Source organism: Eschrichtius robustus, chromosome 12 (assembly GCF_028021215.1).
Source record: "Eschrichtius robustus isolate mEscRob2 chromosome 12, mEscRob2.pri, whole genome shotgun sequence".
NCBI lineage: Eukaryota > Metazoa > Chordata > Mammalia > Artiodactyla > Eschrichtiidae > Eschrichtius > Eschrichtius robustus.
This window is the reverse complement of record NC_090835.1, coordinates 44,373,817-44,389,914: the sequence shown is the minus strand read 5'-3', so window position 1 is coordinate 44,389,914 and position 16,098 is coordinate 44,373,817. Positions and strand designations below refer to the sequence as shown.

Sequence of the window (16,098 nt, the reverse complement as noted above, 5' to 3'; positions counted from 1 at the left end):
TAAAGGACAGTGCTTTAGTACTAAGGGTTGTGGCTGTGTTTTCAGAGGATTTTATAGATGACTGTGAAATCATCTGACATTTGGTGAAGCTAGAGTTTGAAACCCAGAGTGAGGAAATTTCCGTACACCGGGATCTATCAAAAATGTTCAAAATAGCTCTGCTGGTAATGGCCAAAATATGGAAACAACTCAAATGGCCACTGCAGTTAGAGGTCATGGATGATTCTTTAGGAACACGGCAAGAGGGGATGAAAAGCACAAAATAACAGAGGGAAAAAAAGCAAGTCACACAAGATACGATTCCATTTATAGGAAGCTCAAAAACAAACTAAAGAATTCTTGATCATCTTACCCTTTCCAAAGGATCAAAGGAGAGAAGCTTGTGACTTCAGGAAGGAGCAGGGAGGGGAACATGAAGACTTTCTCAGATCTTGGCACCTTCCTACTTGGTAACCTGTGTAATGGCTATAGAGGCTTTAACTTGATCCTTATTCTCCAAGAATACCCAGGTATGTCTTTCATGATCATCTACATGTATATTTTACTCTTTAAAATTATTTTTAAATTATATACTAACAAAGGACAATGTGATACATTGCTCTGCATCACAGCTCCAAGATTATCCCCTGCTGAGGACACCTGGGCCCAGAAACATCATCTCTTGCCCAGAGCCACACACTAGGAACGGGCTGAGCAAGGGTTTCATCCCAGGCCTGTCCCATGAACTGAAATAAATGGACACAATTTTTAGAAACTGTTTATTTTCCATCAACCTATTTCCATTTTAAGAGTTTGTGGAAGAACAGTTTAAGACCACTCAGTGGTCGTTCCTACCCACTCAGTGGCCTGAGCAGTGGGAGCTGCAGACCAGTCTTCAGTGGCAGGCTGAGCACTCCAATCTTCTGTTGAGAAAATACCAAAAAAAAGAAAAGAAAGAAAAGAAAAGCCATCAGCCCCATTCCCATAGTATTTTTGTCACCCCACCACCAGCAGCAATCTGCCTTGCATTCCAACAGATACACATTTCAAAGGACAAAGTCAAAAGACAGAACATTTCAAAAGCACCTGAATTCAACCTGTCAAGTTATTAGCACAGCTATGGCACACCGAGACAAAAACCCTTTAATGCTAGTATGTGTGTGTGTATATGGGCGTGTATATACGTATACATGTACACATACATACACTAAGTGCCCTACATACGAACCTTCAAGTTACGAACTTTCAAAGATGAGAAAGTGCATTCGCATGGCCAATCACGTAAGTTAATTCACGTCTGCTGTACACTGTCACGTGCCTGCATCCTCTACAAGTGGTTGTACTTTTGTGTACTGTACAGTACTGTATAGAGCACACAGTTACAGTATCTTTACTTCAAGCCCAGGATGTCCGGAAGCAAGTGTAAAAGCAGTGGTGATGTAGCTGGTACAGTACTACCGAGACATCACTGACTCGTTTTTTCAAGAGTAGACAGAACTGAATCCAGCAGGGAACCAGACCTGTGCCATCAAGGTCAGGCGTGAGTGAAATTACCCTCCATCTCCGATAGCTGACAACCTTTCAGCTCTACCATCTCCCTCCCACCTCCTCTCCCTCCTCCAGTCAGTAACACTTCTTGCCTATTCACTCGATGCCAGCCCCTGTATGCCAGCTGTTGTACTATAAGATTAAAAATGTTTTATTTTTTGTTTTTTGTGTGAAGTGTTGTAAGCCTATTACAGTACAGTACTATATAGCCCATTGTGTTAGCTGGGTACCTAGGCTAACTGTGTTGGACTTACGAATGTGCTCTCAGAATGGAACTCGTTTGTATGTACAGGATTTACTGTATACGTATATGTAAAGTGTGCGTATATATGCATATTTATGCATGTATATATATAAAGTGTGCATATATATACACACACACATACATATATATATATGTTACATTGAAAACACAGTTCTAAACCACCAGCCTGATGCCCTTGGATCTTGATACATACCAGTGGGGAACTGCTGAATAGGCACAGAGGGCACCTGCACACCTTCGGACCAGTCTGCCACCTCAGGCTGAGCAGCAGTGAACTCAGGAGCTGGAGCGGTCCATTCACCCTGAAATTCCTCCTTGGTCACAGCCTTCTCAGCTGCTGCCTGCTCTTCCTTTTCAATCTGGTTTAGAAAAAAATTTTTTCGTTTATAGGGACTGACAGACTTTACTTCCAAGAGGCACAGACTAAAGTGTCCAATTTGTTCATGTTACCACAAGCCTTTGTGGAGGAAGCTCACCTCTTCAGGATCTCTGTAGAAGTAGAGATCAGGCATGACCTCCCATGGGTGTTCACGGGAGATGGTGCCGCGCATGCGCAGAACTTCCCGGGCAAGCATCCACCACATCAGACCCACTGAGTGAGCTCCCTGCAAGAGTGCCAGGTTATTATAAAGTGATACTCGGCGAACCCCAAACAGCAAGCACCTCCCATTCCATCTAACAGCTGGGTCCCTTGGTACCATGTGAACAGACATGTCTTAGTTTAAAAGTGCTTATAGTACAGCAGAAACTAACACAACATTGTAAAGCAACTACACTCCAATAAAAATAATAAAAGACTTTTTACTTATTTAACAAGATTATTCCATAACTCTGGTCCTCAACCTTGATTGCCACTGGAATGAATTCATGGGGATTAATCAAGACTCCACTCTAGACAACAAAATGAATTACCTGGGGTCAGTGCCTGAACACTGGTAGGAGGAGAAAAAAAAAAAATCCTCTTTGCCTGATTCTTTTGTGTAACCAGGGTTTTGTGACCAGTGACAAACCAGACTAATTTGAACCATATGCAACCCACCTTTTTAGGATCTTACATCAGGATACATCAAGTTAGTCTGAAAACAGAAAGGCCAAGTAATGCCTGAGAGGTCCAGGAGTAAGAAATAATGGAGAAAAGCAGAAGAAAACACAGGCCATTTTTAAAATGTCTTTTCATCTCTCCTTAAAGCTTTCATATATTAAAACCATACATTTGTAGCAAGTATTACTATCAAACTCCACTCATTGGGCCAGAGACCCTTGTGATGTTAGCGAAAAACTTGCCCCTCATGTAGCACACTACCTACACTTGCGAGTTCATCGGCCAGTGGCCTCAACTCCAAGCTCTAACAATGTGCAGAGGAATGTCTGTCTCTAGAGCACTTATTCTCCAGCTCTAGTTTAGATCATAAAATTGTTACCTTGTTGTTGCATGGGATGGCAATGTCCACATACCGCAGAGGAGAGTCTGTGTTACACAGAGCAATGGTAGGCAGGTTAACGTAAGAGGCCTCTGTGAGAGGCTGGTGGTCAGCCCTGGGATCAGTAACCACCAGAAGTCTTGGCTCCCGGAAGGCTGCCTGGATCTGGTTAGTGAAGGTTCCAGGAGTGAAGCGGCCAGCAATAGGAGTGGCTCCAGTGGCAGCAGCAAACTTCAGCACAGCTCGCTAGAAGAATCAATATTAAGAGTTAACAGTACTCCACAAAAACAGAAACAAAGATCAATGGAACAGGATAGAAAGCCCAGAGATAAACCCACGCACATATGGTCACCTTATCTTTGATAAAGAAGGCAAGCATATACAGTGGAGAAAAGACAGCCTCTTCAATAAGTGGTGCTGGGAAAACTGGACAGGTACATGTTAAAGTATGAAATTAGAACACTCCCTGACACCATACACAAAAATAAACTCAAAATGGATTAAAGACCTAAATGTAAGGCCAGACACTATCAAACTCTTAGAGGAAAACATAGGCAGAACACTGTATGACATAAATCACAGCAAGATCCGTTTTGACCCACCTCCTAGAGAAATGGAAATAAAAACAAAAATAAACAAATGGGACCTAATGAAACTTAAAAGCTTTTACACAGCAAAGGAAACCATAAACAAGACCAAAAGACAACCCTCAGAATGGGAGAAAATATTTGCAAATGAAGCAACTGACAAAGGATTAATCTCCAAGATTTACAAGCAGCTCATGCAGCTCAATAACAAAAAAACAACCCAATCCAAAAATGGGCAGAAGACCTAAATAGACATTTCTCCAAAGAAGATATACAGATTGCCAACAAACACATGAAAGAATGCTCAACATCATTAATCATTAGAGAAATGCAAATCAAAACTACAATGAGATATCATCTCACACTGGTGAGAATGGCCATCATCAAAAAATCTAGGAACAATAAATGCTGGAGAGGGTGTGGAGAAAAGGGAACACTCTTGCACTGTTGGTGGGAATGTAAACTGATACAGCCACTATGGAGAACAGTATGGAGGTTCCTTAACTAAAAATAGAACTACCATACGACCCAGCAATCCCACTACTGGGCATATACCCTGAGAAAACCATAATTCAAAAAGAGTCATGTACCAAAATGTTCATTGCAGCTCTATTTACGATAGCCAGGACATGGAAGCAACCTAAATGGCCATCATCAGATGAATGCATAAAGAAGATGTGGCACATATATACAATGGAATATTACTCAGCCATAAAAAGAAACAAAATGGAGTTATTTGTAGTGAGGTGGATGGAGTTAGAGTCTGTCATACAGAGTGAAGTAAGTCAGAAAGAGAAAAACAAATACAGTATATGCTAACACATATATATGGAATCTAAGGGGAAAAAAAAAGGTCATGAAGAACCTAGTGGCAAGACGGGAACAAAGACACAGACCTACTAGAGAATGGACTTGAGGATATGGAGAGGGGGAAGGGTAAGCTGGGACAAAGTGAGAGAGTGGCATGGACATATATACACTACCAAACGTATAATAGATAGCTAGTGGGAAGCAACCGCATAGCACAGGGAGATCAGTTCTGTGCTTTGTGACCACCTAGAGAGGTGGGATAGGGAGGGAGGGAGATGCAAGAGGGAGGGGATATGGGGATATATGTATAACTGATTCACTTTGTTATAAAGCAGAAACTAACACACTATTGTAAAGCAATTATACTCCAATAAAGATGTTAAAAAAAAAAAAAAAAAAATTAACAGTGCTCCAGAGATGGTGCCATCTTGCAGAATTGCAGGAGTTCTGCAATTATAAATGGGTCAACACCAAGTTCTGTAATCACATGAAGCAGCCTATCTAGTCAGAACCTCCCGAAATCCCTTACTCAAAAATGAAACCATCAAACACTCAAAGCATCCAGTAATTCTTCTATATCCTTCACTTATTACATGAAAAATACTTACAAAATTAGAGCCAAAAAACATGCCAAGCACAGCCCCACCCCTAGGCCCTCTGCTGGGGATGCCCCTCCCTCAGGTATCTGAGGCTCACCACTTCCTCACTTCTGCAGGTTCCAGAGCCAACCAGCCTGGTTCAAGTACCAAGTAGGTCACTTACGAGTAACTGGGGCAAGTTACGCACGTGCCTCCAAGTTCCTCATAGAATTGTAAAAATTACATGAATCGACACACACCACGCAGAACAGTGCCCGGCATCCAGTAAGCACTTCTGTACCGGTCAGATTTTCACAGCCAACCTGTACAGAGCAGGAGTACACCCACCTTTCTTATCCTCTAACTTCCCCCTACAGAAAGCTTATTTCCTTCATCCCTTCAAAAAAAGACTGCTTTTCTGCTATATTCCAAGCACTCAGCAAGCACTGCCTGGACCAATCTACATACTCAGTAAATTTTCACTGAGGGAAGCACGGAGTGGTCACTAAGTTCATTCTACAGCAGTAATTAAAACTGTCAACCATACATCAAACCACAGAGGTCCAGTCATAAGCCAGCCTCTGGGGCAATAACCCCATTAACATACATCTGCAGGGGGCTCCCATCAGGATAGTGGAGTAGAATGACGTGGAACTCACCTCCTCCCACAGCTATGTCAAAAATACATCTACAAATGGAACAACTGTCACAGAACACCTACTGAACACTAGCAGAAGACTTCAAACACCTGAAAGGACAAGAAAGATCTCCACATAACTGGGTTGGACAAAAGGAAAAAAAAGAGGAAGCAGGATGGGACCTGTGCCCCGGGAGGGAGGTGAAGAAGAGGAAAGGCTCCCACACACCCTGGGAAGCCCCCTCAACGGTGGGGAGATCAACTGGGACAGAAAGGGAGCTTCTAAGGCTCAGAGGAGAGCACAACAACTGGCTTGTAGTAGGCGTAACAGAGAGAGACCTGCACGCCCCAGCCTGAGATGCGTGTCCGTTAGTACAGGTGGGCGCTGGGTGCTGGTTTAGAGGACAGACCCAGAAAGATGACTGGTGTTGGTTGTGCAGACAGCCTGAAGGGGCTGGAGAGTGGCACAGCCGCAACCAGGAGTGTTCGTGGAAAAAGGCCGGGTCCACCACAGAAGGGAAGCGCCACTGTTAAGTGGCATGCGAAAGGAGAAGTGGGGTCGCCACTGCAGCCTCCTTCTCCACTCACCAGCCCCAGCGCCAACAGCCGGCTCAGTGGACCCAGGAGCAGACGCCAGCAAGTTGCCCAGGAACAGAGGCAGGGCTGAAACTACAGCTGAGCCCCAAGGGCCACGCAACTTTGGCAGCAGGCTGAAATCTCTCCCCACAGCTGCATGAGCTGTGGATTTACACATCTGCCACCAGCTTTGTAAACTCAGCTCCTGCGGGACATCCAAATGGACGAGTGCTCCTGCAACTGGGATGGGTCTTGCCTAAGCACCTGTGGGCTTTGTGGGCACGGGCACACGGGGGCTGGGTCAGGGTCTGAGCTGCCTCCATAGCTCCTACAGGGGGTCCAGGTGTGCGACTACTGCTGTCCTGGCACCTGACTTCAGTGGATCTGCGCGGGTGGCCTTGTAAAAACAACACCTGAAGGACACCAGGGCTGACTGCATTCCCCGGGTTATGATGGGGCCGAGGGCAGTGCCAACAGCACAACGGTGACAGGTGGCACCACAAGGCACACTCGCCGGTGAACAGCTCCAGCAGAGAAAGACGCAGTGGCTCCTCTCCCAGTGGAAACGCTCCAATCCAGCCTACCTTATGCTGCAGCTCAGCTCTGGGGGCTTCTACTCTATAACAACAACTAGGGAGTATACCCTGCCCCTGACGGGGTAGTGACAACCACAGAGTAAACAACATCCAGTGCAGGCTCTACTCACCACACCAGTCACACCTCCTGTCAAGGGGATGATGGCCACCATACACTGAGGAAAGAGGCAGCGGGCATCCACAGTAAAAACAGCCCTCGCACCAAAAATGTTAAACCCAAAGAGGCTATACAGTGACATTCCCACACAAAGACAGCCCTCCAAGGGACTTCCCTGGTAGCACAGTGGTTAAGAATCCACCTTCCAATGCAGGGGACACAGGTTCAATCCCTGCTGAGGGAACTAGATCGATCCCACATGCATGCCGTAACTAAGAGTTCGCATGCCACAACTAAGACCAAGAGCAACCAAAATAAAATAAGTTTAAAAAAAAAAAAAAAAAAAAAAGCCCTCCAACACCACAGCAGATAACTGTTTCTCAACTCATAGAGCAAGAGAAATATAAGTAAAATGAAGAGACAGAGGAACCACTCCCAATTAAAAGATCAAGAGAATTCCCCTGAAAAAACAAACAACGAAAAAGACCTCTGAGTCTAATAGACATCAAGTTAAAAAAGGAAATAATGAAATACTGAACGAATTGAGAAAGACTATCAACAGAAATGCAGATTACTGTGAAAAGGAACTAGAAATAATTAAGAAGAACCAAGAAAAATCAGAAAATTCATTTGCAGGGACAAAAGCTGAACTAAAGGCAATGAATAGCAGAATGAATAATGTAGAAGAACGTTATCTGGAAGACAGTTATCTATCTTCAGAAGAAAGTGATTTGAAAGATAGAATAATGGAAATCACCCAATCAGAACAGCAGACAGAAAACCAAATGAAAAATGAAAGCAATATAAGGGACCTATGTGATAACATAAAGCATGCCAATCTACACATAATAGGGAATCCCAGAAGGAGAAGAGAAAGGGGATTGAAAATGTATTTGAAGCAATTATGGCTGAACACTTCCCAAACCTAAAGAAGGAAACTGATATCCAGGTACAGGAAGCACAGAGCATCCCAAACAAGATAAACCAAAACAGACCTACACCAAGATGTAATTAAAATGCCCCTGCCCCCCAAAAGGATTCTAAAGACAGCAAGAGAAAAACAAAGAGTTAATTACAAGGGAACCCCTATAAGGCTTTCAGCTGATTGTAGGCCATAAGGGAGTGGCAACATATATTCGAAGTCCTGAAAGGGAAAAATCTGCAGCTCTGCCCAGCAAGATTATCATTTGGAATAGGAGAATTTCCTCAGACAAGCAAAAACTTAAAGAATACAGCAATACCTAACCTACCCTAAAGGAAATACTGAGAGGTCTTCTCTAAATAGAAAAGAAGAATCTGTAGGAAAGGGGGAAAAAAAAAAAAAAAAATCACAGTTGGAAAGTAAATCACTTAAATAAGCCAGTAAACAGATTTTAAAAAGAAATCAAAAAATTTCTCTTAAAGCGATGATAACCACTTAAAGCAAAAGGATAAACATGAAGATGTAAAAGAGGACATCAAAATCACAAAATGTGGGGGATGAAAGAAAATGTAGATTTTTTTTTTCTTCTAGAAAGTGAGCCTGTATGACTACCAGTCTAAGTCAAGTTGATATAGGAAGGGGTTAACATATTTGAAAAACAGGGTAACCACAAATCAAAAACACAATAGATTCACAAAAACCAAGAAGAAAACAAAAGCACAATACAAAAGAAAATCATCAAACCACAAAAGGAAAAACAAAAAGAGACAAAGAAGAAATATAAAGCCAACAGGAAAACAATGTTTAAAATAGCAATAAAATTACCTTAAATGTCGATGGACTAAATGTTCCATCAAAAGACAGAACATCGGATAAGATTAAAAAAAAAAAGAGCCTACAATATGCTGCCTACAAGAGACACACTTTAGAGCAAATGACACACGTAGACTGCAAATGAGGAGATGGAAAAAGATATTGCATGCATACGTTAATGACAAGGAAGTGCGGGTCGTAATACTCATCAGACAAAACAGACTAAAAAAGATAAAAAAGCACACGACATATGGTAAAAGGATCAATAAAAGGAGAGGACACTATACTCATCAACATGTACCCAAATACATAAAACAAATATAGACATAAAGGGAGAAACTGACAGGAATACACTAATAACAGGAGACTTTAACATCCTACTCATATCAACGGACATATCTGGGAGAGAAAAAAATCAATAGGCAACAGAGATCCTGAATGATACAACAGACTTAAGACATTTTCAGGACATTAGAGCCAAAAAAGCAGAATATACATTCTTTTCAAGTGCACATGGAACATTCTCTGAGATTGACCACATACTAGGGCACAAAATAAGCCTCAACAAATTTAAAAGCATAGACGTTATTCCAAGCATCTTTTCTGACCACAACTGCATGAAACTAGAATCAACCACCGAAAAAGAAACAAGAAAAAAACAACTGCATGGGAGACTAAACAACATGCTACTAAGAAACCAATGGGTCAACAATGGAATCCAAGAAATTAAAAAATACCTTCAGGCAAATGACAATGAAAACACAAAATCTATGGGATACAGCAAAAGCAGTTCTTAGAGGTAAGTTCACAGCGATACAGGCCTTTAAGAAACCAGAAAAATCTCAAACAAGTCAGCAGAAGGAAGAAGATGATAAAGATATGGAAGGAGGGACTTCTCTGGTGGTGCAGTGGTTAAGACTCACGCTCCCAGTGCAGGGGGCCAGAGTTTGATCCCTGGTCAGGGAACTAGATCCCACATGCATGCCACAACTAAGGAGCCCGTGAGCCACAACTAAGACCCAGCATGACCAAATAAATAAATATTAAAAAAAAAAAGATCAGAGAGGAAATAAATAAAATAGAGATTAAAATAAAACCAAAATCTGGTTCTTTAAAAGGATAAACAAAATCGACAAACCTCTGGCCAGGATCACCAAGAAGCGAGAAGACCCAAATAAGAAAGGAGAAACCACAACTGATACCATTACAAACAATTATATGCCAACAAAAAAACATTATGAACAATTATATGCCAACAAACTCGACAAACTAGAAGAAACGTACATCCTTCTAGAAACATAAAGCCCACCAAAACTAAATCAAGAAATAGACAACTTGAACAGCCCAATTACTAGAAATGAAACAGAATCTGTAATTAAAAAGCTCCCTTCAAACAAAAGTCCAGGACCAGATGGCTTCATAGGCGAATTCTACCAAATATACAAAGAACTGGGAGAAAACATTTGCAAATGATGTGACCAACAAGGGCTTAATTTCCAAAATATGCCAACAGCTCATACATTTCAATAACAAAAAAAAACAAACAACTGAACTGGGCAGAAGACCTAAATAGACATTTCTGCAAAGAACTACAGATGGCCAATAGGCACATGAAAAGATGCTCAACATTGTTAATTATTAGAGAAATTCAAATCACTACTACAATGAGGTACCACCTCACACTGGTCAGAAAGGCCATCATGAAAAAGTCTACAAATAATAAATGCTGGAGAAGGTAAGGAGAAAAAAGAACCCTCTAATCCTGTTAGTGGGAATGTAAACTAGTGCAGCCACTACGGAAAACAGTATGGAGGTTCCTCAAAAAACTAGAGTTGCCGTATGACCCAGCAGTTCCACTCCTGTGCATATACCCAGACAAAACCGTAATTCGAAGATTCAGGCACCCGAATGTTCACAGAAGCACTATTTACAATAGCCAAGACATGGAAACAACTGAAATGTCCATAGACAGATGAATGGATAAAGACGATGTGGCGTGTGTAACAGCAGAATACTACTCAGCCATTAAAAAGAATGAAATAATGCCATTTGTAGCAACATGGATGGACCTAGAGATTATCACACTAAGTCAAGTAAGATAAAGACAAATATCGTATGACTTCACTTATACGTGGAATTTAAAATACAACACAAATGAACATATCCATGAAAGAGAAAAATAGACTAGTAGTTGCCAAGGGGGATAAGGGATGGGGGAGGGAAGGACTGGGAGTCTGGGATTAGCAGACGCAAACTATGCTATATAGGATGGATAAACAAGGCCTTACTGTATAGCACAGCGAACTATATTCAATATCCTGTGATAAACCATAATGGAAAAGAATATGAAAAAGAATATATGTATATGTAACTGAGTCACTTTGCTGTACAGCATAAATTAACACAACACTGTAAATCAAATACTATACAATAAATATTTTTTTAAAAATGAAATTCAAAAAGAGCATCTTACTATCAATACATAATTTAAACACTGTCAAAATCCAAGTCAAATTTTTAAAAATTAGAAACAGGGTGAATGAAATCCTTTTAAGAGCTTTAATGCTTTTATAAAGCATGTTTTAAAAAAATCCATTAGTTTTCTCAGCAGAAAAAGGAAATAATTATCAAGATAGAAATGGGACAAAAAAGACTAAAGTTTTACCTTACTTGCCATTAAAAAATATTAAGCTATTTTTTATTCATTTAAGCTGGCAAAGATTATTACTCTTGCTTATGAGACAAAGACTGGGGGTACCCTACCCTCATAAGACCTTCCTGAAATATTCTGAAGTTGGCATTTAATTTATTTTAACCCAGTATTTCATCATTTTAAATATAAAAAGCTCACTGCAGAAAAATGTGGTGAGCCACTTTAATAGGGTCATTTCTCGATATTTAGTGGCACAAGAAAACACACAATGACATGAAAACATGAACCTTGACATACTGTCAGATGCAAAGTGATAAATATACCGAATGGTTGAATTTTGGCAATTCCTCTGACTCAGGGCAATTTCAAACGATTTCTGAACAGTGAAATTACGGGCGTTTTTTTTCATATGCTTTTCTACACATCCCAAAACATCTTTAGGTTTTATAAGAAAAACCAAGCATATTGTTCCACAAACCTGGCCAGTATTCCTGGAGGATATGACACTGACATCAGCTGGGTTTTCAATGGCAACAATGGCACGAGCTGCCAACAGAAGCTTCTCCCAGGTTCTCTTCAGATTTATGATGTAGATGCCTAGACACAAGGTTTTGTTAACACCTAGCCAAGCTTTAAAAGTTAACATTCTTCTAAAAAGCTGAATGCATGTGGCAGCGAGTACTATCAAACTCCAGTCATAGAGGCAAGCTCTACTGGTGTTAGCGAAAATCCTGCCGTTAATATAGCACACTTCCGACACTCAGAAGTTCTTTGGCCAAGACTGGCCTCCACTCTGAGCTTTAATAGTGTGCACCCTGATTCAGTAGGCAAAGTGCACCTTCTCCCTGCTCTTCCCCTGTACTAACCCGCCCTCAGGCCCCCCATGCAGAATCCAACAAGCTCTTACCTACTTGTGGCTTCTTACCACTCTTTTCCTCTTATCTTCTGCCTTGATGTCAGATTCATCCCAAACTCCTTTAAACCCTGCCACTCACACACATAATTCCTTCAGTGGTTCTAAGCTGAAGAGCTTAATGCCTTCCATATTCTCATCACAACCTACATTCCCTTTTCTGATACATTCAAGCAAGCCAAATTCCCATCTGTGGCTTTTTCTCTCAGAATTCAGCTTTACAAACCTGTATCAGTAGCTACAAAATATAAGGCACTATGGGAAATAAGTTATTAGGAACCAAGCTAACGAACTTCCTCTTTATGTTTACATCATGCTTCTTCATGGCCCAACCCAGGTCACATAACCTAGCAATAGCCACTCTTCCACTGGAGTCCAGAAACCTTTCCTTCCAAAAAACACCAGAGCACTTTTACTCAGTTTTAAAGCTTCTTACCCATCTAAAGATCTAGTTTCATCTGTTACTTAGTGAGAGCCCTCCAAGGCTGATATTTTAGAAGTCACTTTACTCAGCACTACCCATCACAACAGTAGCATCAAAATTTGTCCTTATAGCTGGGATGACCAAGAAAAAGAACTCTAAAGCAATGACTGACCATCACTTTTCCTTTTGTAGATGTACTGTTCCATTTGGAAGTCAAGGTTGGTGCCACCTAAATGGGTTCCTGCTGCAAGGAATTTGAGGACATCCTCCTCCTTCATTTGCAGGACATCAAGGGCTCCGGACATTGTGAAAGTTTCCCTTTAAGTTACGACGGGAATCTGAAAAACAATAGTTAACAAAAGTCGTTTACACTCCAGTGACAAGTGGGATGAGGTAACGGGTGCATTCTAACTCCTCTTGAGAGTCCAATGACTCAATGTTTAAATCTAACCATCTTGACAGATGAACGGATAAAGATGTTGTACATATATACAATGGACTACTACTCAGCCATAAAAAAGAAAGAATGCCATTTGTAGCAACATGGATTCAACTAGAGATTATCATACTAAGTAAGTCAGAAAGAGAAAGACAAATACCATGTATCACTTACATGTGGAATCTGAAATATGACACAAATGAACCTATCTATGAAACAAACAGAACAGACAGACAGAACAGACTTGGTGGTTGTCAAGGGGGAGGGGTGGAGTGGGAGGTTGGGATTAGCAGATGTAAACTTTCATATACAGAATGAATAAACATGGTCCTCTTCTATAGCAGAGAACTATATTCAACACCCTATGATAAACCATAATGGAAAAGAATGTTAAAGACGAATGTATACATATGTATAACCTAATCACTTTGCTCTATAGCAGAAATTAACACATTGTAAATCAACTATACTTCAATAAAAAATATTGATAAACTTGAAACAAACAATCTAACCACAGACCACACCTCCTCATGTCAGGCATTGGGCTTAGTCTAGTGGGATGAGACACATGAACACCTTGTAAAATATGCCACACCTTGTAAAATTGCTGGAAATCCTGCTAAAGAGTGTTATGGAGATGGACAAAACACCCAGATAATCAAACTAAACGAAAATAGTGAACTGAGACTTAATACTTCTCAAGGTACGCAGGACTTAGACGAGGAAGAGCAGCCATGTTCGAGACTATTCTAAAGGTGAGCAAAGGTGAAGTTTATTTTCAATCCGACTGAAGCCAGGAGCTTTGGCATTACTTCTCCCTGTGATTACAACTAGTTTTCCTCAAAATCAGGCAGGAAAGACAGGGCTGGACCCAAGAGCAGCCTCCTCAAACAGACATTAAGCAAAAGGCAAAAAACCACCTCCTTGTTTTGCACTTAATGAGACCATGAAGCATGGAGGAATGGCGTCAGCAACAAGAACGTAAATTAGACTTTGATTAAACTCTGTGACACCTTAAGAGGGAACCCGGACCATAAAACCCAGAGAGCTTGGCCGAGCCCACAGGCTGCAGGTGACTGCTGTACAACCTCACACGCCTGGCACTCGACTAGCAAGGGAAAATGGATCTTAGAGCGCAGGTGCGGTGGCTTCTGGAGGCGGACGGGAAAGAGCAAAACCTGATGTAACCAGGTGGAATCAAAATCCCACTCCGATTCTCCCAACAATGAGTATTCCGCCCCCTAAACAAAGAAATATGCGCCCATTCAAGGAATTAAAGTGAAATAAAAGGCGTAGTGGGGGGAGGGTCAGAAAAACCCCTCGGTGCGCTCCTCTCTCGTGAGGACGCCCGCATTCTTCTCCGAGTGCGTACTTTCGCTTCTGCCCCTTCATAAATTGCTTCTTTGTTTCTCTCTACACCTCAGTCTCTGTGTCTTTTTTTTTTTTATATAATTAAAAAAATTTCTTTTCTTTAAACACCGCGAGGCATGCGGGATCTTAAGTTCCCCGACTTGGTATCGAACCCGGGGCCCCTGCAGTGTAACAGCGGAGTCTTAACCACTGGACCGCCGGGGAAGTCCCTGTATGTGTCTTTCTTTGCATCCCCTGTCCCCAAAAGATTTCTTTTGGACAAGTAGAATAATAACCTGGACCTTTAGTTTAGCCTGTCCGGCATCAAAAACCTCGCCAAGAACCTTAACTCTTGAACGGAATACCACGAGCGGGGAAAACATACCAGCCCAACCAGCTGGAGAAAACTGGAACCTAGGTCTCAGGGTTTACCGCCGAGTGTCGGGACCCGAAGCGACCGTAGCGCGTTGCGTAGGCCGGTCTCTCCGCACCCCCAGCCACCCGCACCCCAACTCTGGTCCTCCGCGGCTGGAGCGAGACCTCCGCCGGCTCCCACAGCCTTGTGGGAACGCGCGGGCCCGAGCCCGGCCACGTGCAGGACGCCAGATCCGAGGGGGAGCGCGCCGAGCCGAAGACAGACGCGCTCCGCCTGCGGGCTTCCACCCAGGTGCTCGCACCACTCTTCGCGGCAGGAAGCTCGTCCTGGTGGCCCTGGGGTACGCCCGGACGCCACATGCTACTCACCCAGAACAAAGCCGTATGGACCCTTATCGGGCGCAGAAAGAACGCGCGCGCGGAAATGACGTCCTTATATAGTCCGCCTCCAGCCAATGACAACGAAAGGCGAGCGGAAGCGCTAACAAGGCGGGCGTCGTGGGGGCGGGTCTTCCTCCGGAAGGCGGGCTGCGGCGCTGGCGCGGACGCTATCGAATGGCGGAAAGGGGCGGACCAGTTGGAACACGGTTTGCGACCAGGGACGCGGGCCGGAAGTCAGCCAGCAAGCCGGCCAGCCAACCAGACCGCCCGTCTGGATTCGAGCTCTCGCCCAACCTTTTGTACCCATCAACTTGAGCGGGTCCTTCACCCAAGCTGCAGTTTCCTTACATGGGAAGGGGTGTTGAACACAAGCCTGTATTGGATAGACAAAAGCTGGAGAAATTATTTTGCGTTTTTGGAGGACAAGTTAGCAATGTGTAATTCAGATTTTTAAAAAGTTATCTTACAGGAAGTTTCCCGGAAAAATGAAATAAAATGAGGACTGCACAGGTGGTTTGCATGAGAATTTCTTTCTCGTAGGAGAAAAATTGCAGTATCCATTACTAGTTAGTATTTATTCCGCCCAATACTATGCAGCCGTTAAAAAAATAATTAAAATACAAAAAGGAGTTGCAGGATGAGGACCATTATTTTTAAAAATTGAAGCCCTAGGCATTAAATGATTGTAAACAAATAACCAATAGCCAGATTATTAGTTATATAGTAGGTTTCAA

At 42.4% G+C, this 16,098-nt stretch overlaps 1 protein-coding gene and 2 non-coding genes across 3 annotated transcripts; all 3 read right to left on the bottom strand.

Moving 5' to 3' along the window:
* Positions 1-744: 744 nt before the first annotated feature.
* RPSA (ribosomal protein SA) lies at positions 745-15,446 on the bottom strand. Its single transcript, XM_068558187.1, has 7 exons — positions 15,353-15,446; positions 12,992-13,157; positions 11,961-12,079; positions 3,214-3,459; positions 2,269-2,397; positions 1,986-2,151; positions 745-902 (listed from the first exon to the last, which is right to left on the bottom strand). The coding sequence occupies exons 2-7, from the start codon at positions 13,122-13,124 to the stop codon at positions 808-810; spliced, it is 888 nt and encodes a 295-aa protein (XP_068414288.1). The 5' UTR covers positions 13,125-13,157; positions 15,353-15,446; the 3' UTR covers positions 745-807.
* LOC137774301 (small nucleolar RNA SNORA62/SNORA6 family) lies at positions 3,004-3,153 on the bottom strand. The gene has a single exon (XR_011075829.1). It is a non-coding gene; the product is annotated as a small nucleolar RNA SNORA62/SNORA6 family (small nucleolar RNA).
* LOC137774302 (small nucleolar RNA SNORA62/SNORA6 family) lies at positions 12,147-12,297 on the bottom strand. Its single transcript, XR_011075830.1, has one exon. It is a non-coding gene; the product is annotated as a small nucleolar RNA SNORA62/SNORA6 family (small nucleolar RNA).
* Positions 15,447-16,098: the final 652 nt, after the last annotated feature.